This window comes from Nematocida displodere (assembly GCF_001642395.1).
Source record: "Nematocida displodere strain JUm2807 chromosome Unknown 9, whole genome shotgun sequence".
Lineage (NCBI taxonomy): Eukaryota > Fungi > Microsporidia > Nematocida > Nematocida displodere.
Window position 1 is genome coordinate 36,681 of NW_027138138.1, and position 21,838 is coordinate 58,518.

At 48.0% G+C, this 21,838-nt stretch overlaps 14 protein-coding genes across 14 annotated transcripts; 10 read left to right on the plus strand and 4 right to left on the minus strand.

The window, feature by feature from the left end:
- Positions 1-30: 30 nt before the first annotated feature.
- On the plus strand, positions 31-2,064 carry NEDG_01875 (DNA replication licensing factor MCM5; the record flags this gene model as incomplete). Its single annotated transcript, XM_067689293.1, has 1 exon — positions 31-2,064. One exon carries the CDS (start codon positions 31-33, stop codon positions 2,062-2,064), a length of 2,034 nt encoding a protein of 677 aa, XP_067544825.1.
- Positions 2,065-2,336: 272 nt separating this feature from the next.
- NEDG_01876 (diphthamide biosynthesis protein 2) lies at positions 2,337-3,662 on the plus strand (the record flags this gene model as incomplete). The annotated part of the gene is made up of 1 exon (XM_067689294.1): positions 2,337-3,662. The coding sequence occupies one exon, from the start codon at positions 2,337-2,339 to the stop codon at positions 3,660-3,662; it is 1,326 nt and encodes a 441-aa protein (XP_067544826.1).
- Positions 3,663-3,747: 85 nt separating this feature from the next.
- Positions 3,748-5,325, plus strand: NEDG_01877 (uncharacterized protein; the record flags this gene model as incomplete). The annotated part of the gene is made up of 1 exon (XM_067689295.1): positions 3,748-5,325. One exon carries the CDS (start codon positions 3,748-3,750, stop codon positions 5,323-5,325), a length of 1,578 nt encoding a protein of 525 aa, XP_067544827.1.
- A 31-nt stretch (positions 5,326-5,356) lies between these two features.
- Positions 5,357-6,325, plus strand: NEDG_01878 (tRNA pseudouridine38-4 synthase; the record flags this gene model as incomplete). Its single annotated transcript, XM_067689296.1, has 1 exon — positions 5,357-6,325. One exon carries the CDS (start codon positions 5,357-5,359, stop codon positions 6,323-6,325), a length of 969 nt encoding a protein of 322 aa, XP_067544828.1.
- A 60-nt stretch (positions 6,326-6,385) lies between these two features.
- NEDG_01879 (uncharacterized protein) lies at positions 6,386-8,059 on the minus strand (the record flags this gene model as incomplete). The annotated part of the gene is made up of 1 exon (XM_067689297.1): positions 6,386-8,059. The coding sequence occupies one exon, from the start codon at positions 8,057-8,059 to the stop codon at positions 6,386-6,388; it is 1,674 nt and encodes a 557-aa protein (XP_067544829.1).
- A 115-nt stretch (positions 8,060-8,174) lies between these two features.
- On the plus strand, positions 8,175-9,077 carry NEDG_01880 (uncharacterized protein; the record flags this gene model as incomplete). The annotated part of the gene is made up of 1 exon (XM_067689298.1): positions 8,175-9,077. The coding sequence occupies one exon, from the start codon at positions 8,175-8,177 to the stop codon at positions 9,075-9,077; it is 903 nt and encodes a 300-aa protein (XP_067544830.1).
- Positions 9,078-9,147: 70 nt separating this feature from the next.
- Positions 9,148-9,900, plus strand: NEDG_01881 (palmitoyltransferase ZDHHC9/14/18; the record flags this gene model as incomplete). The annotated part of the gene is made up of 1 exon (XM_067689299.1): positions 9,148-9,900. The coding sequence occupies one exon, from the start codon at positions 9,148-9,150 to the stop codon at positions 9,898-9,900; it is 753 nt and encodes a 250-aa protein (XP_067544831.1).
- Positions 9,901-9,929: 29 nt separating this feature from the next.
- On the plus strand, positions 9,930-11,018 carry NEDG_01882 (deoxyhypusine synthase; the record flags this gene model as incomplete). The annotated part of the gene is made up of 1 exon (XM_067689300.1): positions 9,930-11,018. One exon carries the CDS (start codon positions 9,930-9,932, stop codon positions 11,016-11,018), a length of 1,089 nt encoding a protein of 362 aa, XP_067544832.1.
- A 93-nt stretch (positions 11,019-11,111) lies between these two features.
- Positions 11,112-12,824, minus strand: NEDG_01883 (uncharacterized protein; the record flags this gene model as incomplete). Its single annotated transcript, XM_067689301.1, has 1 exon — positions 11,112-12,824. The coding sequence occupies one exon, from the start codon at positions 12,822-12,824 to the stop codon at positions 11,112-11,114; it is 1,713 nt and encodes a 570-aa protein (XP_067544833.1).
- Positions 12,825-12,952: 128 nt separating this feature from the next.
- Positions 12,953-14,800, minus strand: NEDG_01884 (uncharacterized protein; the record flags this gene model as incomplete). Its single annotated transcript, XM_067689302.1, has 1 exon — positions 12,953-14,800. One exon carries the CDS (start codon positions 14,798-14,800, stop codon positions 12,953-12,955), a length of 1,848 nt encoding a protein of 615 aa, XP_067544834.1.
- On the minus strand, positions 14,793-16,442 carry NEDG_01885 (phenylalanyl-tRNA synthetase beta chain; the record flags this gene model as incomplete). Its single annotated transcript, XM_067689303.1, has 1 exon — positions 14,793-16,442. The coding sequence occupies one exon, from the start codon at positions 16,440-16,442 to the stop codon at positions 14,793-14,795; it is 1,650 nt and encodes a 549-aa protein (XP_067544835.1).
- A 349-nt stretch (positions 16,443-16,791) lies between these two features.
- NEDG_01886 (uncharacterized protein) lies at positions 16,792-18,342 on the plus strand (the record flags this gene model as incomplete). The annotated part of the gene is made up of 1 exon (XM_067689304.1): positions 16,792-18,342. The coding sequence occupies one exon, from the start codon at positions 16,792-16,794 to the stop codon at positions 18,340-18,342; it is 1,551 nt and encodes a 516-aa protein (XP_067544836.1).
- A 173-nt stretch (positions 18,343-18,515) lies between these two features.
- Positions 18,516-20,672, plus strand: NEDG_01887 (uncharacterized protein; the record flags this gene model as incomplete). The annotated part of the gene is made up of 1 exon (XM_067689305.1): positions 18,516-20,672. One exon carries the CDS (start codon positions 18,516-18,518, stop codon positions 20,670-20,672), a length of 2,157 nt encoding a protein of 718 aa, XP_067544837.1.
- Positions 20,673-20,817: 145 nt separating this feature from the next.
- Positions 20,818-21,813, plus strand: NEDG_01888 (V-type H+-transporting ATPase subunit d; the record flags this gene model as incomplete). The annotated part of the gene is made up of 1 exon (XM_067689306.1): positions 20,818-21,813. The coding sequence occupies one exon, from the start codon at positions 20,818-20,820 to the stop codon at positions 21,811-21,813; it is 996 nt and encodes a 331-aa protein (XP_067544838.1).
- Between the last annotated feature and the right edge of the window lie 25 nt (positions 21,814-21,838).

Sequence of the window (21,838 nt, forward strand, 5' to 3'; positions counted from 1 at the left end):
TTTCTTTCATTTCTTTGCAAAAAATCGCTAATGGAGGACAGCAGAGACAGGGTCTACCAAATAGGACTAGCAAACGACGAACACAACCTCTCAGACGACCAAATGAAGGGCCTTTTCGCCTCATTTATTGATACTTTTCGTATAGGTACCGAATACGTCTACAGAACGGAGCTGGCCCGAGAAGAGCGCATAGTTCGGGTTATTGTTGAGCACATGAGCACATTTGACAGCCGCCTCTTCCAGGGCATCATGAGCCGGCCCATGTACTACGTTGACCTGTTCCGAACGGCCATCAACCCACAAGAGCGGCCAGAACACACCGAGAGATACGTTGAGCTCGTTTCAAATGGAACGGTGATACCTATCAGGTCGCTTGATGCCAGGCACCTAAATAAGATGTCCACGGTCCGCGGGATTGTTCTTTCGGTCTCGTCGGTATCTTCTAAGCCAGTTGCACTCTACATCTTTTGCAAAACCTGTCTTAACCCAAAGATGGTCAAAGAGTCTATCCCGAACAAGTGCGAGTCGTGCAGCGGGGTGGACACCTTCATTGCAGTTCCCGAGAAGAGCATTCTCCAGGACGTGCAAATGATCAAAGTTCAGGAAGTGTTTGAAGACTTGCCCACTGGAGACATTCCAAGGCATTTGCTTGTGGTGGCGGTAGGTGGATTGGTTGACCGCGTCATTCCAGGGGCCACCGTATCGATTACGGGGGTGCTATGTGTTGGGAACAGCAAAAAAACCATGATCAGTCCTTTTATTCGGGCACTCGGAATTGACGTCAAAGGGGTTAAGGCCGGAATTGTTCCTGTTTCAGCATACAGCCACCCAGTACAGAAGCAGTTTACAGCCATTCCAAGAAAAACAATCATTGACAGCATTGCACCTGAAGTTTTTGGGCACAAAGATATCAAACTGGCCCTGGCATGTGCTCTGTTTGGGGGGGTGCGAAGAACGTTCCCAGATGGCATAACCGTCCGCGGGGACATCAACGTGCTTCTTCTTGGAGACCCAGGGATTGCCAAGAGCCAAATGCTCAAGTTTTTGTCCAGTGTTAGCTCGCGGGGGGTGTACACCAGCGGAAAAGGGGCCAGCGCTGCAGGGCTGACTGCGTCAGTGTGCAAGGACCGGTTCGGGAACTTCTACCTTGAGGGGGGCGCTCTGGTTCTTGCCGACGGCGGTCTTTGCTGCATTGATGAGTTTGATAAGATGCAGGAAAAAGACCGGGTAGCTATCCACGAAGCAATGGAGCAGCAAACAATCTCCATCTCCAAAGCAGGCATTGTTACGTCACTGAACTCGAGATGTGCGGTGGTGGCTGCTGCCAACCCTATTTTTGGGAGGTACGACGAAAACAAGGCCCCAGGTGAAAACATTGATTTTGGAGTAACCATTCTCTCACGATTTGACCTGGTTTTTGTTCTTCGGGATAACCTTCTCAGTGACAAACAGATTGCCACCCACGTTCTTAACCGTTTTATCAGGCAAAAAGCCCAGGATGCGTCATCGCAGAGCGAGCCAGAGCAAAAGGCGCACCTACTTGCCGAGGAGCTGCGGGAGTACGCCGAGCATGCCAGAAAGGTTGTTCCGGTCATTGAGGAAGAAGCAGCCCAAAGACTCCAGGCGTTTTACATCCAAACAAGAAAAACAGCCAGGGAAGACACAGATGGAGCCAAATCCACCATTCCCATTACGGTAAGACAGTTGGAGGCTATCGCCCGAATTAGCGAGTCACTCGCCCGGATGGAGCTAGAGTCTACGGTAACCATTGAACACGTTGAAGAGGCAATAAGGCTTTTCACCAACAGCACAATGAAGGCCGTGGCAATGGGCCACTATGTTGAAGGCATGCCCCGCCAAGAGTGGGCCAAGGAGTACTCGGCGGTTGAGGTGGCTATCAAAAGGGCGCTTCCAATTGGAGTCTCCAAACCGTACAGATTGCTTGTTTCTGAGGTGGCTAAGATGCACAGCGAAGGCATCGTCACCCGATGTATTGATGGACTCATTCGTGGGGAAAGACTTACCCTCATGAACGGTGGCAGAAGTATTGTTCGTCTTCCTTAGGGGCTCGGAGGGACTCAGGGCTCGAAAGGACTGTTAGGGCTTAGGGCTTAGGGCTCGGAGGGACTCGAAAGGACTGTTACAATAAATGTGTAGCCATAGTTAGGGTTGGTATGTGGGCTCAAGACCTTTCAAGAGGCCGAACCTGAACCTTATTTGATTGGCTCGGGTTATAAGGGGCACGTGCCTGGGTCAACAAAACTGCCGATACAGGCCGGCACAGACCGGCACAAACAGACCCACACAAATACTCAAATGTGTATTTTATTATTTTTATGAAGTACTTCAAGAATCATAACGTAGAGCTTATATTAGAAGACGGGTTCATAGAAGGCCTTGAAGAGAAGACAGAGCTAAAGGTGGGCATTCAGGTACACAAAAACCAAATAGAAACCGGAGAGGAGATAAGAAATCTTGTCATAAGAAAACACAGTAGCCCAAGTTGTGCTATGGACTGTGTGGTGCTGGCAGACTCTGACAGGTGCTGTGTGGACTGGGTTGCTGTGATGCATTCGTCAGTAGAGTATATTATTAAGGCATCGTTCTCTTGCCCACTCCTAAACACAAAAAGAAGCCCAAAAATAACGGAAAAGTACCGGGTTGCCCAGTTTACCAGAAACATGGTATATACGCCCGAACCAATCACCACGCACCGAAACAAAGAGCTAGAAACCTTTCTACACGCCTACTCTTTTCTTCTGGCAGCCGACAGTTCATACCTGTCGGCGCAGGAGCAGATGGTACAATACTTCCAACAAGTCCTGGGAATAGAAATCGAGCTATGGACGTACGATGCGCAAACAACTGCTACAACCATTGTCCTGGTAATCTCTGAGAACCACGGGTTTATAGATTACTTCAAAGATAGCACCAATGCAATAGTTTTCAAGCAGCACGAGACAACTAGCCCGAACACAATCTGTAGGATAGTTCGAGAACATAGCGAGGCCGTGGAAGGGTCCAGAGCCGCCAAACTCATTTCTAAGCTTGCGGTGGGCGATGAAATCAAGAAAGCGGGGCGAATAGGCATAGTTTTCACGTCAGGGGACCATATGGAGCTAGTTAACACGATTTCAAAGTATCTTGACCTTAACGGAAAGAAGTTCTACCACTTCTACATTAACGGGCTTAAGCCAGAAAAGCTTGGAAACTTTATCGGGATTGACTTGTTCGTGGTTATACAATGCCCTTTTTCCAGCTTTAGATTTGAAAGGAACATCATTGCAGTGCGGCCCTACGACCTCGTCCTTGCCTTCAGCGCCGCCTGGAATGGAGAGTACACAACCAGGCTAGAAGTAGCTCAAACGGCCATATCCGAGGAAATTCTTTTAACCGAAAAGTCCGAAAAGTCCGGAAAGTCCGGAAAGTCCGGTGTATTGGAAACGACACTGGAAACGGCGTTGGAGATAAAAAGCAGCTACAACCTTTTAAAAGTAGAGCCCGGACAGGTCTGCACCAAAGAACAGGCCAAGAGATACTTCCAAACCGGAGAGTACCTGAAAAAGATAGAAGGAATCATAGTGCCTGAAAAAGCAGAAAAACCTCCCAGCACCGATCTGCACCAGGGATACTCAGGCATTCCAACTGATTACACTAAATGACCAAATACACCAACTTTAGGCAATATATCTCGGCAAACCAAACACAAGTACTCTTTAGCCCAAAAAGAAAATTTTAATTTACACGATGGGCATACAGAAGGTCTCCATCGGTCGCGTGAATGGCTATATCCTTCAGGAGGAAGGATCAAAGGTGTTTTTTGACCCACCAGGTGTCGTATTCGATGGGAAAGTAAAGATATCAGAAATATCAAAGAAAATGAAATACGTGGAAATAGAAGTGCTCAAAGAGTACCCCCCCGCAATAACAGCTGTGTTTTTAAGCTCGAGCGAGTCGCTCGGGGTGTTTTTCACCAAAAGCACAGTTCCTATCTACACAACAGAAATTATCTATCTTCAGATGAAAGAAAGAATCCGGCACTTTATGGACCTTGGCCCCATAAGATGCACCGGGGTAGATGCAATGCCTTCATCCAGCGGAACAGAAACGTTTGAAATAAGCCAGTACCGGTCAATTGCAAGCAGAGTGCGACTTTTGTCTTTTTCCGAGGTTATCGAGTTTGCCTATTTCTCGGTTGGGATATATCCAGGAGGAACCTGCATTGGATGGCCCCTCTACACCGTAAAGAGGGGAGAGGAGCGCGTGATGGCCTACACATACGCCATCCCAGGAATGCAGTCTCTTTCTATGGCTCTTCCCCGGTTCAAAGAAAAACTTCCTCTTTTGGTAAATACGATAAAAAGGCGCCATATCTCATGTCTAGCCAAGTTTACCACTAAGATTAAGGAAATTACACCGATGAAAGAGTCGGTTGTTATCACCATGGAAATCATGAACCACTCGATTGAGATGGTTCTGCACCTTCTAAGCATCACCCGCACCGAAAAAATTCTTATCTGTCACCGAGGCTTTAAAAAACTTGTTCAGCTTAGCGAGCTAAAAAGAAGGTTTTTGGCGCAGAGATTTTCAAGTGATTCAAAAACCAGTGCAGCCCCCATTCTTTCGGCCGCCAAAAGAGTGGAGGTGGTTTCTCGCAGAGCGCTGCTCTCCATGAGCGAGAAGAAGCTGAAAGGAACATTTGTCATCTGCGAGATGCTAGACTATACCGCGTTTTTCAAGCACCTCCCAGTGATCCATCTGGATGAGTACTCCATTAGGCTGTTTGGTAACTTAAAGGAGGCCCATACTATTCCGTGGATAGACACCCTCTACCTCCCCATAGACCCAACCCCCGCTTCAAAATCTACCGAAAACGTTGACTCCACCCCTCTGACCGGTGCATGCACCCCACTATTCACCCCAACCACGCCCAAAGCCCTCTTTCCGCTCACCAGCGCCAACACATCCCCAGCACGCCCGCCACTACCCGTGGTGATACTCACGGAGAAAGAGGAGGGCGTTGACCTGGCCCCGCCTCTTTACAGCCTGCACATCCACAACCTGGAACACATCCAGGAGATCATCCAGACCCAGAATACGCTGCAAATGCATTTTAGAGGGACTTTCCGTGCAGCAACAACAGGGCTATCTCTTGTTTGCGAAGAATCACCACTAAATGGTCTTTCTTCTCTGCCCGATGTGGAAAAAATCGTTATTGACAACATAACCATCTATAAAACACCAACTAACATTATAAAGGTTAAGGAGGTTGATGGAATGGTTTATGTGTCTGAACACCCACTACCTAGCCCAAACCAGAACTAACATAATAAATAGCAGATAAAAATTTGTAAGCATGGCGAAGAAAAGAATCGTGCTGCTTATTGGCTACCAAGGAGAGGGATACCATGGAAGCCAGATCAACGGAAACGAAGAAACGGTGGAAAAGAAGGTTTGCGATGAAATAGGAGATCTTAAATACTTCCACGAAAGGAATTGTGAGGACTACAGCAAAATTGGGCTGCAGCGATCGTCCCGAACGGACAAAGGCGTTAGTGCAGCAATGCTGGTCCTTTCGATGCGAATAGAAAAGAGCGACTCTCTTCCAGTCTCCCTCCTTGAAAAAGAGCTCAAAGAAAGACTTCCAAAGCACAGGATAGTCCTCCACCAAATCCTTGACACCACCAAAGGCTTTGACGCCAAGAACAGGTGCGAGTCCAGGAGCTATGAGTATTTTGTGCCAGTGTCAGCGTATGTCCACGCAGATGACTCAGAAGAGACAAAAGCGGCCAGAGAAAACGTCTTTAAAAAGATCTTATCTCAAATGGAAGGTACCCACAACTTCCACAACTTCACTCTGCAAAACCAGCTAAAAGGCACCTCTCGGTTTATCAAGGAGGTGGTAGTAGAAAGGGTTGCTAGCAACCCCCTGTGGAACAAAGTGTCCATCCACGGACAAAGTTTCATGATCCACCAAATCAGGAAAATGATTGGTTTGGCCGTTTTTTCTGCACACTCGCTCACTGATGTATCAAAAACAGGGGATCTGCTATCTCTAGCCTTTGGGAAAGAGAAGATAAACATTCCCAAAGCACCTGGCGCCCTCCTTCTTCTCTCACACAGCTTCTTCACCAACTACAACAGCCGTTTTGGCGAGGTGTACGGCAACATTGACCACCAAGCCACCGTGCAGTACAAGCAAGACGTGCTTTACCCCTCTATATGCACCCCAGAGAACGTGCAGCTTTTCCAGGAGTGGCATGCGGTACTGGCCAAGCACCCAGAGGAGTTTACATACCTCTCAGGGGCCAACACGCGTATGTGATTTATTTATTATCCAAACTATCCCATCTCTACTATATAAGGAAATGTCGTTATAATAATTCTAGTCATTTTCCATGTAGAAAAGATCGTTTAGGGGACCGCTGATGGCTTTAAGCTGGTCGCAGTTGTTCAGGTGCTCCACCTCAACCCGAATAACCCCCCAAGCAAAGCGTCTAATCAGCTCTAGAACGCACCCAATAAAAGTAATCGACGTAGCTGTATGCTCTGAGATGGTGAAAACCTTAAGACTCTTTATGACAAAGTAAAGGAAGGAGAAAATGCGGATGGATATGTTTAGAGCGCAGACACCAACATACACCATTTCGTGGTAGACCTTAGGCCTCTTCCAAAGCATCCAGTCAACGAAGATGTCCCAAATCGTTGAAAAGAGGTACGAGGCACAGAGCAGCCCATTAACAAGCCACATATCAATGCTGCTGGCAAACATAATAGCCAGATCGCTTGAAAAAGCCACCAAGTACTTTAAGGTGTTGTACATGTGGGGGAACGGGTGCCTCTTTTTGCGGTCAAAGTATCTTCTCAGGCACTGGGAGATCCGGATGGCCACAGGTATGCTGTTGATAGCAAAGCTAAGCGAATGCATAGTCTGCCCCGGGTAGGCCACTCTGAGAATGAAAAGACACGCCCCCCGCATGCTCAGAAGATGGTCAGCCACAAAAAAGTGCTTAAAGCGCACTTTCCCCAGCACTGTACATGAGCCCACCTCTAAAATGAGCGTTAGGAGGTGCATCCGAATGTTCTTAAAGAGGAGATTGACGGGGAGGGCTATAAGGGCCGCAGTTGCCGTGTAGACCATATACCACGGCGCATGGAGATACGCCGCTGCTCCGTGCAGGAACAGAAGACCTGTAACCACCAGAAAGTATTTTGAGATGGTTAGCTTTGGTCTTAGGTTCAGCTCAAAGATAAGATCATAGTTGACAAAACTTTTTCGGCAGATATACATCAGCATCCCAAAAGAGAAAAAAAACCAGTTAACCAGTAAAAGAAAAGCGTACCACATGCAAAAGTCTTCTTTCATCCGCGCCCCCAGAAGAAGACACCCTCCAGCTGTCAGCACCCCAGAAAAGAAGCTTTTCCCGTCACCTTTGTCATCTGTTTGGGTCAGACCAGCAACAAGCTTTTTGGCTTTTTCTCTTTTCCTGATTGGCGTTATCTCTTTGTGGAGTAGCTTGACAAACTCAGACATTTCGCCTATCTTGTTGCCTGAAAAAACAGGGCGCGCCATAATGCTGTCCATAATCTCTCCGCTGAGCGACGCTCCCGTTCTCTTATCGTACTTTTTCAGTATCTTCCTAAACCCGGTAAGATTCATCTCTTTGTACTTTACAATCTTGCTGATAGCAACATAAAACTCTAACGTGCTATTCTCCTGTGTTCGTTGGAGCGTCTTTTTGGTGTATCTCTCCAAGCGCACCCTCTTAGGCCTCGCTTCATGGGAGGAGATAAAAGAAGAGATCGCTTGGCCATCTGCCAGCTCGTAAATAGCTGGAAAGTCCTCTTCCGGGAACAGATCTAAAACGCTCTGCAGCCCTCGCTCAGCCCCCTTTTCCAAAATGCGGTAAAATCTTTCAACTTTCTCCACTTCTCCCCTTAGGGCTGCTCTAAACTCGACCTCGGTGGCGGATATAAGGCATTTCAAGTGCTCGTACGCCATATACTTCTTCCTCCACTCTTGCACTTGCTTTTCCTTCAAAGTTTTGCTAAACTTCATAAAAACCGGGGAGAAGAGGGGTTGTGGAGAATATTTCTTTTCCAAGAAAGGAGAAGTATACTCCTGAACTTAATTAATTGAAGCATAAATAAAATAATTTGTCAAACAAACAGAAATGAGTGACAAGCTGCTAGCCCAAATGAAAAACATCTCCTTGCACTGGGAGATGCCTGTTTTTTCTTCGATAGCATATGTGATCTGGGTGATAAACAACAACAAAAGGATCAAAGACTTGGGTAGGCGAGAAAAACTGCATGCTCGGACCCGGGTGGCTGGCAACAATGAAAAAACATTATCGCTCCTGAAAGGGAAATCGGCTTTTTTAAAGAGTGTTATGTTTTTGCACAACATGGGAATGGCCGTATTTAGCATGGCCGTCTTTGTGAAGACCTTTTCCGTTGTTTGGGGCGGGTTTTGGAGCCTGCCCTTTTCTTCGTTTATTGAAGACCCAAGCGGCAACCTGGAAAAACAGCTATCTTACTCGATATGGATCTTTTACATATCTAAGTACTACGAGATAGTAGATACAGCCATTCTCTTTGCTTCGGGAAAGGAGTCAAGCTTTTTGCAGATGTACCACCATGCGGGGGCCATCGTGGCGTGCTGGCTGGTTAGCCTTTCCCAGACGTACTGCGGGTGGATTTGGGTGGTTCTTAACTCCTTCATCCACAGCCTAATGTATCTCTATTATGCAGGCACGGTCCTTGGTATCCGCCCGCCGTTTAAGAGGGCAATTACCTTTATGCAGATAGCCCAGTTTTTTGTTGGAATTATCTTTGGTTTCCTCTACATCTCCAACCCCAAATCGTTCAGTAGCGACCCAACCATCAAGTTTTACCAGTACTCTGCGATTGTTTTCAACATGGTTTATGTCGTTATTCTCATCGCGCTGTTCCTAAACTTTGAAAGAAGAACCTACCGGGAGAAAAGGATTGTTAAAGAAGCGGCTGAAAAGCTAGCCACACCGATGCCCCTTGCACCAAGCACTCTATCCTCCCCGATAACCAGTCCAGTGTAGGTCAGCGATTGGCTAAATTAAGAAACCAATAAAAAAAGTTCTGTGTAAAAGAGAACACTTTAAAGCGCGGATGGCAAAGCTAGGAGCATATAAAGCACTTTATACGGCTGTGGTGCAGGGAGTAGGAAGCTTGCTAGGGTTGGCGTACTCTCGCACATCGCTGGAGGTTGGGGGCGTTGTTTTTCTTTATTTCTACTCTCTGTCCCATTTGGTTTTTTTGCGATACTCAGATCCTGGGAAGGTGAAAAAAAGGAATAGCACCTATGCAAAGGCGGTGACATTTGCAGATAGCGGGTACAAAGTGGTGGAAGAGGGCGCGCATGTTTTTGGCCGGGTGGTTGTGATTGGCGGGAAGTTGAACTTTGAGATGTTTTGCTACACCTGCGAGATATTCAGGCACGAAGATACCTCGCACTGCCGGGAGTGCAACGCTTGCGTCAGTGAGATGGACCACCACTGCCCCTGGCTGAATAACTGCGTTGGCAAGAGAAACTACCACGACTTTGTGCTTTTTTTAACGCTGGACGCTGTTAGGTGTCTATTTGTCCTCTGGGTTCGGAGCACCGCGGGGCTGCCAAGCTGCCAACTCACCCACGCCAATCTAAAGGGGGCAGTGACGTTTTTGTTGGCAGTTGGGCAATTTGGGGCCGTTTTTCTGCTTTGGGCGTATTTCATGTGGCTGCACTTCAAAGGGCTTACCTCAAAAGCTTTCTGTAAGGGTGGGAAGGGACAGAAGATTCGGCCGTTCAACCAAAAGAAAGAAAATGTGCCGGGCACAGGCACCGACACAGACACGGCCATAGACACACACATAGACACTTAAAAGGCAAAAGCCACAGAAAAAAAATAGCCATGCCGGAGAAGAGAAGCAGCGAAACAGAGGCGGGGGGCGTTAGAGCACTTGCGGAGTCAGGCGCTGAGAATATAGACGATGAAATAGAGGCAATGGAGATAGTCTCGGGAAAGAACTTCATTCCCACGGACCTCTCTAAGTGGTGCAGCGGGTACAAAACAGTCGGTTTTCAAGGCACGCACCTCCACCAGGCGATAGAAGAGCTAAGAGCAATGAAGGAAAAAGAAGCTAAGATGTTTTTAGGCTTCACCAGTAACTTGGTCAGCTCGGGCCTGAGAGATATTCTCTGTGCCCTCCTCAAGGGAAAATGCTTCCAGGTGGTCGCAAGCACTGCCGGGGGCATTGAAGAAGACATCATCAAAACGCTTGAGCCAACACGGATGGGAGAGTTTACGCTTCAGGGAGCTACTCTAAGAGCCAAGGGACTGAACAGGGTGGGGAATGTGCTCATTCCCAACAAAAACTACTTTGTTTTTGAGGAGTGGCTGCTATCTCTGCTTGATGACATCGTAGATGGGAAAATAGAAGAGCCTGACACCTTGACTGGAACAGGAGCGCAAAAAAGACAGATGGAGGGGTACAGACGCATTGGCAATGTTGCAATCATAACACCGTCCAGGCTAATCTATGAGCTTGGGAGAAGAGCTAAGTCTGAGGAGTCTATCTGCTACTGGGGCTACAAAAACGGCATTCCTATCTACTGCCCCGGAATAACTGACGGTTCAATTGGAGATATTATCACCTGCTATAAAAGAAGAAGCCAGCTAATCATTGATGTTGTAGAGGACATCGCATCTATTAATAGAGAAGGGGTCTTTAGCGAGAGAACTGGCGCACTAATACTTGGTGCAGGCATCGTTAAGCACCACATTCTCAATGCCAATCTCTTTAGAAACGGGCTGGACCACTGTGTGCTAGTGAACACTGCGCAAGAGTACGACGGAAGCGATGCAGGGGCCCAGATAGATGAAGCAGTCTCGTGGGGCAAGATAAAGAAGCATACTTCCTCTGTGAAGGTTCATGCAGATGCCACCATTATTCTGCCTATTATTTTTGCTGCTGCCTGGCCAGAAATGGTAGGTCAGTGAGTGTCAATACACAGGCATGATGCGAAGCATTAAGGCCCTGCGTCAGAGCATAATAAACCGCCCAGCGCCAATCACGCCTGTTTTTTCGCTATGCTAGATGGGCATTTGTAGAGAGTGGGTGATAAGAGACAGCGTTTCAAGGTCGTAGCTAAGAAGCGTGGCAAAGTAAAGAACCACGATAAAGAGCGCGGGCTTCTGTTGTGGAGGTGCTTGAACAAAGGCACTGCGAATGAGAGATATTCTCTTTTCGATAACATCGGTGTTCAAGAGAGTGCTAGTGATTTCGTCAAGAAGGGTGTCTTGGCCAGCGTGCTGCTTTACCATAGATCTGACTGCTGCCAAGATAACCGCGTCATTAATTAGGAGCAGGGGATAGTGTGGGGCTGTTTTGGTGGAAAACAGCTGTTTCTGCAAACGGTTAGTGAAGGGGGTGCTATTTCTACTGGCGCTAAGCGCTTTGACAATGATTCGGGCCTCCTTCTGGAGCCCGAACTCTTCGATTGGCGCAATTAGCTCAGCATCGACAAACACGCCAGCAATAAACATTGAGGCGTCTGCGCTATGGGTTGGGTGGCTTATGTACCGTGCCACAAGCGAAGAGTGCTGGAGTGTCCATTTGTGTCTTTGGTGGAGAGTCTTAAGCACTGAAAACGTGTCTGGCGCGATGTATATCTCCAAAAACATCCCCAGCATCGTGATTTGTTCGTTTTTCCTTGTTTCGTTGCTCTGCCGCGATAAAAAGAACATTAAACTGTCCAGTAGAGAAAATCCGTCCAGCTTAACGGTTTTGTGCCCTTCCGAAAGAAGAACGCTGTAGTTTGGTGCTTCGGGTGACAGATCAATGAGAAAGTAGGCCAGGCATACAGCAACAAAGGGGAATGCCAGCGATGCGGGGGTTTTTCCAGATAGTGCCAGCATAGCGGCTTTTTGGAGATCCTTGGTGTTTTGTGGCCAGAGAAGACAGTGTTGGAGGAGCTCAATGGGCATGTTTGGTGAGAGAGCGGTTTGCCGAAGCGCAAGTCGCTCGTAAAACAGCACACTGCGTGTGATTTCGTTCTCTTTCTCTTTTTCCAGGGTTTTCAGGCGCTGTTTTCCCAGGGCCTCTTTGATCACTTCCAGAAATATTTGGGGCTGGGTCAGCAGTGCACTCTTTTTGTTTGGCAACCCCAATGCCGGTGCGCACAGGGCTGCAAAAGAGATGTGCAGAGCTTTGAAGAGACTTGCCAGGTCTGGCCGCGTTGTTTGGAGAAAAATGAATTGCTCAACGGCTGTTTCACTAAACTCTGTTATTTCTGATGGTAGAAAGAAAGGCAAAGTGTGGCCGCGTGCTCGGAGACACTCGAGCGATGCAAGCACCCCGTCTAGCTGCGGCTCGCTAAGTTTTTCGGTGAGTAGTCGAATAAGCTTTTTCACCAACGGTTTTGTCGTTTCGGGGAGGGCGTAATCTGCAGTAATAAACTCGCAAATCATTGGGACGTAGTATCTCAGCCGGTGCGGCGTTCGGGCCTCGTTTATGAGCGTGAAAACCGAGTTAAAAGCGGCAATTGCGCATATAAGCTCAAAGTCCTTGGGGCCCGTGGCTTTTGCTGTTTCTTTCTGGAAAAGAGCTCCCGAACATCGCTCTGTGATGACGTCATTTATGTTGTTGAACACCATCCGAATACATCTTCTTTGCTCAACTGGAAGACTGCCTACATCGGTGCATAGAACACTTGCCAGCAAACCAATGGCTTCTTTAAGGTACGTTCTGGTCCAAGAAATCTCTGTTGCTGTGTAAATGTACTCTGTTCGCCAATATACTTCCATGTTCTGTCCACAAATTAATTTTTGCCCAGGCTGGTCCCTGTTTGGGCTTTAGAATCGGCCCCATACCAACCCTTACAAGATATTTATTATGAACGGGTTCCGGAGCAACTCCCAATCTGTCTCGCTCTTTAAAGAGCTTGGATTTTGAACCGGTCAAAACCAAGGGCTGGCGGCTTGGTTAAATCGTACTTTTGCCGGAGAGAAGTGCCAAGACCTCCTGTAGCATTGCCGTGCATGTTTTCAAAAAGAACCTTGAAAAACAGCGATTTGTCGCTTTTCTGGTACCCAACAACAAAAACGATGTTCGGGGTAATCACCCAGGCATAATTGCTATTGTACGCTGTTATTTCTAGATGTTGGTTCTGGTCGATGCTGAGTCTTCCTCGGGATAGCTTGCGCGTGCTGTTTTTCGGGCTTAGGGTCTTGATATTCATTCTTTGGAGTTGTCTATTGGCAACAGACGCAGTGATTTTTATAAACGAGTCTTTGTACAGAAGATAGGTGCCATTTACAAGCGTGGTTGCTACTTGCGACCCAAGGAAGTTGGTAATGTCTTTTTTGTTCCATATACACTCTGAGAGAAGAAAGGGGGTGGTGTATGGATCGGGGTTGATAGGCTTCTTGTCTTTGGTTTTTAGGAACTTGGCAATGTGTGCACTAACGTTTTTCCAGGAGTATCCCTTTACCCTTTGCTTGGAGCGTTTGCGGAGCTTTTTGGCCAGGGCTGGGTTTTTTTTGAGACGATCAATAATATTGGCAAGAACTTCTGGCCGGTGGAAGGGTACACACGCCCCTGCATAGGCAATGCGTCCTTTTTCATGCCGCAGATCATTGATGGCTTTGTTGCTAGTCCCCTGGCCTGGGGTATTGTCAACCCCAAGAAGCTCAACCGAGTAGCGATACGGGGTTGAAATGATAGTGCCTCCAACAAACATGGCGTAGGTAAGAGTCCCTGAGGTAGGAATAACTTCGTCAAACAGAGTAATGTAGACGTTGGCGCGGTTGTGCAGCGTGGCCATCTCTTCAATTGATAAGAACTTTGGAATCCACATAAAATGGTTTTTGAGGTCTCGCCGCCTAATCATCTCTGTAATTTGTTCCATGTACTTGCTTCCTTTGCTGTTTATCCCGGCAACCAGTAGAAGTATGTTGCTTATCTGCTTTCGTTTTTTAAGAATGGTGAGGGCCTCAACAATGCGCACCAGACCTTTTTCCCGGTGCATGATGCCGTCGCTGTAGATGATAAACTTGCCCGCTGGGATTTTTAGCGACTTTAGGTGCGACTTATTCACTCGCGCGGTTTTAATACCGTGTGGGAAGTAGACAATTTTGGACTTAGGAATCCCGTAGGAGTGATGGAGGTAGTGCTTCCCCTTCCAGGACATGACAAAAACATTGGTGGACGAGGCCGCCACTTTCCTGACGTGTCTTTTCCTTGCGGCCGTTGGGTAGCTGTGTGGCGTGTGGAGAAGGGTGTAAACCGCCGTTCCAGTTGCTGATATGGCTGCAGTAAGAACCTCGTAGTGTTTGTACCTGGAAATCAGCCAGTATTCATGGTTTATGATAACGCCATTAAAGTGATTGGCCTTGACGTAGCTGGCAAGAGCTCTGAACTCTTTGGGCTCGGAGTTCGGGGTGCAGAGAATGTCTCTAACCTTCACCCCATCAACCCACCGCGGAGGCCCTGGATTGCTTTTGACAATGTTGAATATCTCAACTTCAATGTTTTTATCGCTTTTTTTGATACCATTGACCATGTTTGCGCTAAACTGGGCAATTCCGCAGATCGTTGGCTTGTAGGTTGTGAAAACTCCTAGCTTGTACTTGCGCGGTGTTTTTTTCTGGCCCTTGCAATCTGCCAGGTATGCTATAAGGGCAACAACCAGCAACAGAGCTCCCCTCATTGTGTTTTGGTGTTTGTGTTGATAATGATAATTAAACCTTCCAGGGTCTAGAACCCGAACTCCTTTATTCATTTGCCTTATCTAAAAGGGTGGTTAAGGATATTTCCACCAGGGAGCAGACGTGCGGAATCTTGTGGTGCCGAATAACTGAAGGATCCACAATCCCCAGACTCCCAACGCGCTTGGCGTTGGCGTAGACACCGCAGGCCCTTCCATTAAGAAACGGAGCCGTGTTTTCTTCTTGGTACTCCACCCGAACACCGATTCTCTTCATAACGACATCAAATGCTTCCTGCAAATCTTCTAGCCCACTTTGCGCCCCGGCTATGGCCATGCAGAGCCTGCGGTCATTTCTGACCCCCACATCGCTGGCATCAAAGACGCCTACGTCTGAGACCTCAAAGACCTTGATTGGGAGGTGGTGGTGCTGGTTGGAGAAGATGCATTTGAGTATTGATGGCGCAAGCACCTGTCTAAGCACCTCGCACTCGCTGCTTTTGGAGTTTTTGAGCTGGATGTGGCTGCTGATCCCGAAGCCAGTGCAGTCGTTCTTTGAGAGCAGGGCCATGGTGAACATCTCGGTGTACCCCACCATAGCACACTCTCTGCGAATCCCGCTTGACGCCGCGTTGATGGGAAGCTCTTCTCCGCACGAGTAGGTGGCTGAAAGAAGCTTTTCAAAGTTGTTGTACCCGTGCGCAATCGCCACATCCTCAACTAGGTCGCATTTGTGAAGAACGTCTGGTCTAAGCTTGGTGGGGTGCACACACACCTCCCACGCTTCCCCTTCTTTTTGCACCTCCACCCGATGCATCATTTTGGTGAGGTACTTAGCTGCTGTCTGCTCTGTGATGGAAAGAAGTAGGTCCCTTTCAATGTCTTGCTTGGTAAGGGTCAGTGGTGGTCTTTCCCCCGCCTTTGCATAGAGGAACTCCTCTATTATAGTTCCAGCCTCTGAAAAGTGGTGGAGAATCAAGTACATTGCGGTGTCAACCCGGGGAAGGTCCGTTCCAGTTACTTCCACCAAGACATTCTTTGTCTGCGGGGTTATTTTTGAAAAGTCGCTGTTAATGAGTGGCGGGAGTGAAAGAATCCTCCCAGCGCCGTCCAAAAGCACTGGAACCGTTCCTTCTGCCCGCCCGTGCTTGGTGTAGTCTTTGAGCTTTGGGTCGTGGGCGTACAGTGCATCTAGCTCCGGCCTGGTGTACTCTTTTGTTTGGTTCAGGGGGACAAAGGACACTTTTTCCTCCTCCATCGCGGTGTAGGTGTACGGGCGCTGGGTAACATCGTAGTTGTGGGTTCCAATGGCCATAAGCGCTCGGTTCTGCCCTAGCCCCTGGTGCAGCTTGTCCTGGAAGTCTATCAGGTCCTGGTACCCTCCATTTGACAGGTCTATGTTCTTGAGAATGGCCATCTTTATGAACGGCCTCTCTGCTGGCGGAGTGCCAAGCACCGCCTCTCCGTTTTCCTTTATCGATATCTCTTTCTGGGGCTTGCTCTCAAGATATGCAGAGACGCCGTTGACCAAGCCTTTCAGGCAGAGAAGATCATACCGGTTCGCTGGAATGTCTATCTTGTATTTGGTTTCTTCTTCGGCGAGGATCTCGTCCAGCTCCAGGCCAAAATCAAAAAGAACGCTATCAACTTCGTCGTCTGTCATTTGTTTCTGTATTCCTTGCAAGAACTCTGTCTTTGAGACGGTAATTGCTGGCATGCTCGGGCTGTAAAAATAAAATAAAAGACTTTGTCTTCGGGCCCCACCTCCACGCCACTAGCCCTCCACACCACTCCACTTTCCGACTCTGATTCAACACCACACACACGTCTGGTCTAACCCGAACACGCACTTTCATCGAGAAGGCATAAAGTTTGATCTACCAGCCCCTATGCCAAAAGTGACAGAAAAGAGGGGGCATGGCATTAGAACAGCCCATTGATCAGGCATTCGTAATAACTATAAATACCAAGCCGTGCACTGCCCCCGAGCAAAACAAAAAATGGTTCTGAAATACTTTTATCATATACAGACACTGGTTGTGCTATTCAGCCGTGTTTGCGCCTCTATGCCCGAAGAAGAGTCTGTTGGTCTCTTCCAGACCACCATGGACTTTCTTATCGTGACAAACCAAGAAAAACTATCCCAATGCACCGGACAAACAGATCAAGCATTTGCCAAACAGCATATAGAGGCGCAGCCTGTTATAAAGATAGATCTTTCAAAACACACACCCGATACAATTCCCTCCCTCCTCGATGAAAGCATAGTCTACCAACATCTGAAAATCATTGGAGACACCAAATCCTACCTTTCTCTATACCAAGGATACCAAGAGATGAGGTTGCTAACAACACTTCTCCAGGCTCTTGGCGATGTCAAAGCAAAGAGCCTCCAGTTGTCCATTGGTACACGGGCAGACCGGGTGTTTCCGCCCGTACCTATCGCCATGGACCACATCACTCCCCCGCGAACTAACACCCACATAAAGAGGCTCAAGTTTGTTAACACTCCGGAAGAGCTTGTCAACCTCTTCTTTTCCATTATCTCGGTGCCAGCAATTATTTGCAAACTGGGCTGCCAGCCTAAGTGCCCAGATGACACCCACGTCAACAGCTTGGAGCTAGAATATACCTACGATGCACCAAGGGGGTGTGTGGTGTCCATTGGTCTCCAAGAAAAACACAAGCTAGATGCTTACACGGGCATTGGGTTTGTAGGCACCCGCCCTGTTGCAAGACTTAGCATAAAAGTGCTAAACCCCGAGTTTCACCAGACTTTGCTAGACCTGCTCCCGCACTTTATCCTTTCCCACCGATACAGGGAGCTGGTCCTGCCAAGTAGCGGGCTCTTGGAGATCTACCAGCTTCCCCAGTTCTCCGAGGTAGAGGCTGCATCAATATCGGTGGAAAACGTCCACTACACTGATCTTTGGGCTGGCGGTGCTTTAACGCCCCCAAAGTATCAAAACAAACACGTAGCATGGTGCACCCTGTTTTTCCGATATCGTGGTCTTTATACCCCCACTGACCTAAACAAGATATTTTACAACATGAACAACCTGTTTCCAAATATAAAAGATGTACACTTTTGCATTGAGTCAGACAGCCTGCTATGGGCGAGCTTGAAAAGTTGGGACATGGTAGGACTGGTGTGGCCCAAAAGGCCGCGGGCGTTCTTTTACAATATCGACACCGATGTATGCGAACAGATCGTGCCCAGTAAGCCAGGCACACTCTCTGCGCCCACAGCCGCGGCCACATCCTTAACCAGCCAACAAAACACTTCTCCGCCCAAGGCCGGGTGGGCCATAGAAAACCTACTAGTGCCCTCGGCACCCGAGCACCCACAACCCGACCAGCTTGCAACCACATCAAGTGATCTTTCACCACACCCGAACACAAACCACCCCTCACAGCCACCCCGGACGCAGTGTTGGCCCGAAGACACAAACACCAGCCCACCACGAACACTAAATCTGCCGATTCCTCCCCAAAGCAGATGGAGAAAGTGCAAACGCGCCATTTCCAGAAAACTGACCCAGATAGAGCGCAACCAGTACTTCCAAATAATCTATGTTTCACTCGCTAGGGTGTTAGAAGGTTTCAATAACGACTAGTCCGAGCCAACCCAACATCAGATGAAATAAATCAACTAATTTGATAAAAGGATCTCTGCACGCCAGGTTGGAGATCATGTTTGAAATAGGTGCCACATTCAGGGGGTGTTCATCACATCCATCACTCTGGACAGTATATGTACATTCAGATTTTTTATCTAAATTATTAGACAATGCGCAAGATAAGCTGTATTTTCACCTTTACATCCACAAAGCATCTACTGGCAGCTTTGTGCGTTATGCTTCCTCTTGCAGGGTGTTTTGACATGGTTAGAAACATACTTGGGAGCATCGCGAGTTTTGACAATGACATCATCACGTTTTTACAAAAGTCCAACCCTAAAATGCGTATGGCCACTGTCAGGGATAAGGAGTCTTTTAACAAACTGGTCCAGAAAATAGGCGTTATCAAGATAGATCTTTCCAAGTACGATTCGCTATACGAGGTGCCTGTCTCGCTTGTGTTCAACAGCGTGGTCACCTACCCAACCCTAAAAATATTCTACAACGGAGACATAGAGGAGCCTGGAACCGCCGGGCGCGCTATTAACCTTCTGCTTTCCATTCTAGCCGGGCTGCTCCCGAACACCAACGACCTAGAATCCATGCACATGGGCATTGGTAATTTGGAAATAGAGAGCATCAACATATCTGCGGAAATCACAATGCCCCACTGTTCCTTTCAAGATAGCAAAAGAGTCATTTTTGCAAACAAGATATCGATAAAGTGTCTAACCATTGATCTTAAACAATTGATCTGCCGGCTCTTTGTCTTTGTAGTCTTGGACACGTTTTCTTTGAAAAACAGCAACGCGGTAGACCTAAGTATCCTGGACAGTGTCCAATTCGCGGGTCTAGAGAGCAACAATCTAATTATTGAGAATCTTCCATACCTCGAAGACCTTCAAACGGAGTTTTTTGGCCAAACGGGGATTTCTTTCAACACAATCACCCTGAGAAATATCGGAGTATATGGTTACGGCCTAAGTCTTGCCGCCCGAGATGTTGTTACGGCATCCTTGTCTAGAAGAACCATAGGCACCCTTGTTGTTCCTTCGGGGCTGTTCGCTGATTTGATAAGGGCGGACTCTTTTTGCCAAAACATCAAGATTGTGATGGTGGAGGATGTTTCCTTTGAGCTTGTTACCTCTTTGAGATGGAAGAGCTTCAGGCCAAAGTATTTTTCTCAGGTCCATCTTCTCATTAAGAATGCGTTTGATTCTCCAGACCCGTCCAAAGAAGAGATATCGCACTATAGACTGGTGCGTCTTCTTCAAGAGACTAGCACCGCCTTTCCAAGACTTAAAGAGCTCCACGTCAAAGGGTCTTTGTCCCCTTCTTTCCTGGAGAGTACGGGGAATCCAGAGAAATGGGCCAAGGGCATCAAGGTTAGCCCAGTTTTGGAGGTTTTGACGGTCAATGGCCAAGTCGCCCGAATTGAATGCACTGTGGTGCCTTATCTCCTGCACTATCTCCCGTTTGTTCCCTCAATTAGGTCCTGCATCGTTATTATTCCCAAACAGGTCTATGGCGCCATAAAACACACCGACATCAGAGAGCTCCTGCTGCCCCCATATAAGGCCTGCAAGAACTTCAACCTTTGCAAAGGGGTGATGTCCGGCAACTACGCATTTCGGTGCCCCATCTGCCTCCTGGAGGAAGACGAGATTGATTCGCAGCCCGGGGACTTCCATATCTGTCTGCTGGGGTGCGGGCATTACTCCTGCCTGGGCTGTGTTCGGGCACAGCTGGTGCAGATATACGACACAGAGATCCCTGTGGGGTGCTCCAGCGACAGTACGGTGCTAAAGTGCCCGCTCTGCAGTTTGGTATTGTACGCGCCGGATGGAGCCCTTCTTGAACAGGGCGCGGGTCAGAACTACGGCCTAAAACAGGTGGTTATCACAGAATCAGCCGTTAAACCGTTTTTTGACAAATGGTGCCAGTCAATCACGTGGGAAGAGTCTCCAGAGCACCAGAAAGAATACAAGCGGTGGAAGAACCCAGATGTTTTAACCTGGAGCATCCCATTAATCCACCCCAGTATATCGCGGACAATCAAATGGGTTAAAAACATCTTCCCAAAACAGCGCGGGCCTCTAGCAGCGGGCCTCTCAGCCAGCACAGCCTTCTTCAGCCCAGGCCTGTCCATTTGGAGGCGTTTTCTTGACTTTTGCACTCGAGCCGTCTTTTTCATTGGGTGGCTGGTTTGGTGGGGTATGTGGTGTCTCTGCCAGTGCCTAAGCTTCTTGGTGTTTATGGTATTTGGACACCTCTGGGACGCCGTGCTGTCCTGGTTTGTTCGGATTCAAATGGAGGAGGGAGACTGAAGGCAAAGACAATAGGTGGTGGCGCGCAGTAGTAGGGGGTTATGCGCAGCAGTGAGGGGTGGTGGCTGTGATGGTAACGGGGGTGGGAGGCCAGCCGTAACCTAACGAATTTAGAGATAAATTTTTCACTTTATTTATTTCAGCAATGCATGAAGACGCAGGCATTATTAGCTATGTCCACGGAAACAAGGACAGACTGATGAAAATAGAAGACTACAGAAGCATAAAAGCATGCAACACCATTGAAGACCTCAAAGTTAAGCTGCAGCATTCTGGATACGGGAAAGAGCTTCTTGAGGAGCCTCTTGCCACCCCCAAAGCATTCAAAAACGCACTTTACAGATGCCTACTTGAGGAAGTAAGCCACACACTCTCTTTTTCCACTAGCACGTCACAGAAGCTGGTAGAGTTCTACCGTGAGTCTTTTCAGTTAAACAACTTTATCTATTTATGGGCATGCAAAAGAGAAAATCCGAAAAACCTTGAACTACCCATTGACACCAACCCACTTGGAAACTACGACGGCCTCAGCTTTATCAAAGTAACCCAGGGCTCCGAAGACACCTGGAAGTTCTGTTTGGAGAACACCCCTCTCCAAAAATACATTGGTGGACTGTCCCATGAAATACTTAATGGAGACATCCAGTACATCACCAACATTCTCAAAAAACAGTATCTAGAACGGCTGTACCGGTTTTCAGTTGACAACCAGCTCTGCTTGGTTGAGCTGGTGCAGTTTGAGAGTGACAAACAAATCATTGAAATTCTTCATTCAACGATCGGGTCTTCCATTACACCCAAAAGCAAAATGGAGCTCTTCCCCACGTGCGGCACCTTTAACCACATGCAAAGCCTGCTTCTTATCAGCTGCAAAAGTCTGGACGAGCTAAAGGGCGCGCTCAGCACCCACAGAACCTACAGAAACATTGTCGGCAGCGAGATCGGGGTGGAAGATGCCCTGAGAAGAGAAGAAATAAGGATTTGCAAGAGCTTCTTTGTATACTACGACGACCCAAGCATCGTCTACACCCAGTTTAAGCTCCAGGAGATAGAGATAAGCAACCTTATCTTTCTTTCCGAGTGCATCACACAAGGCAGAATAGAAAACATTGACGAGGTGCTCGATATGGATGACAGCTAGCAAACAGGTCGGGCCAGGTTCGTCC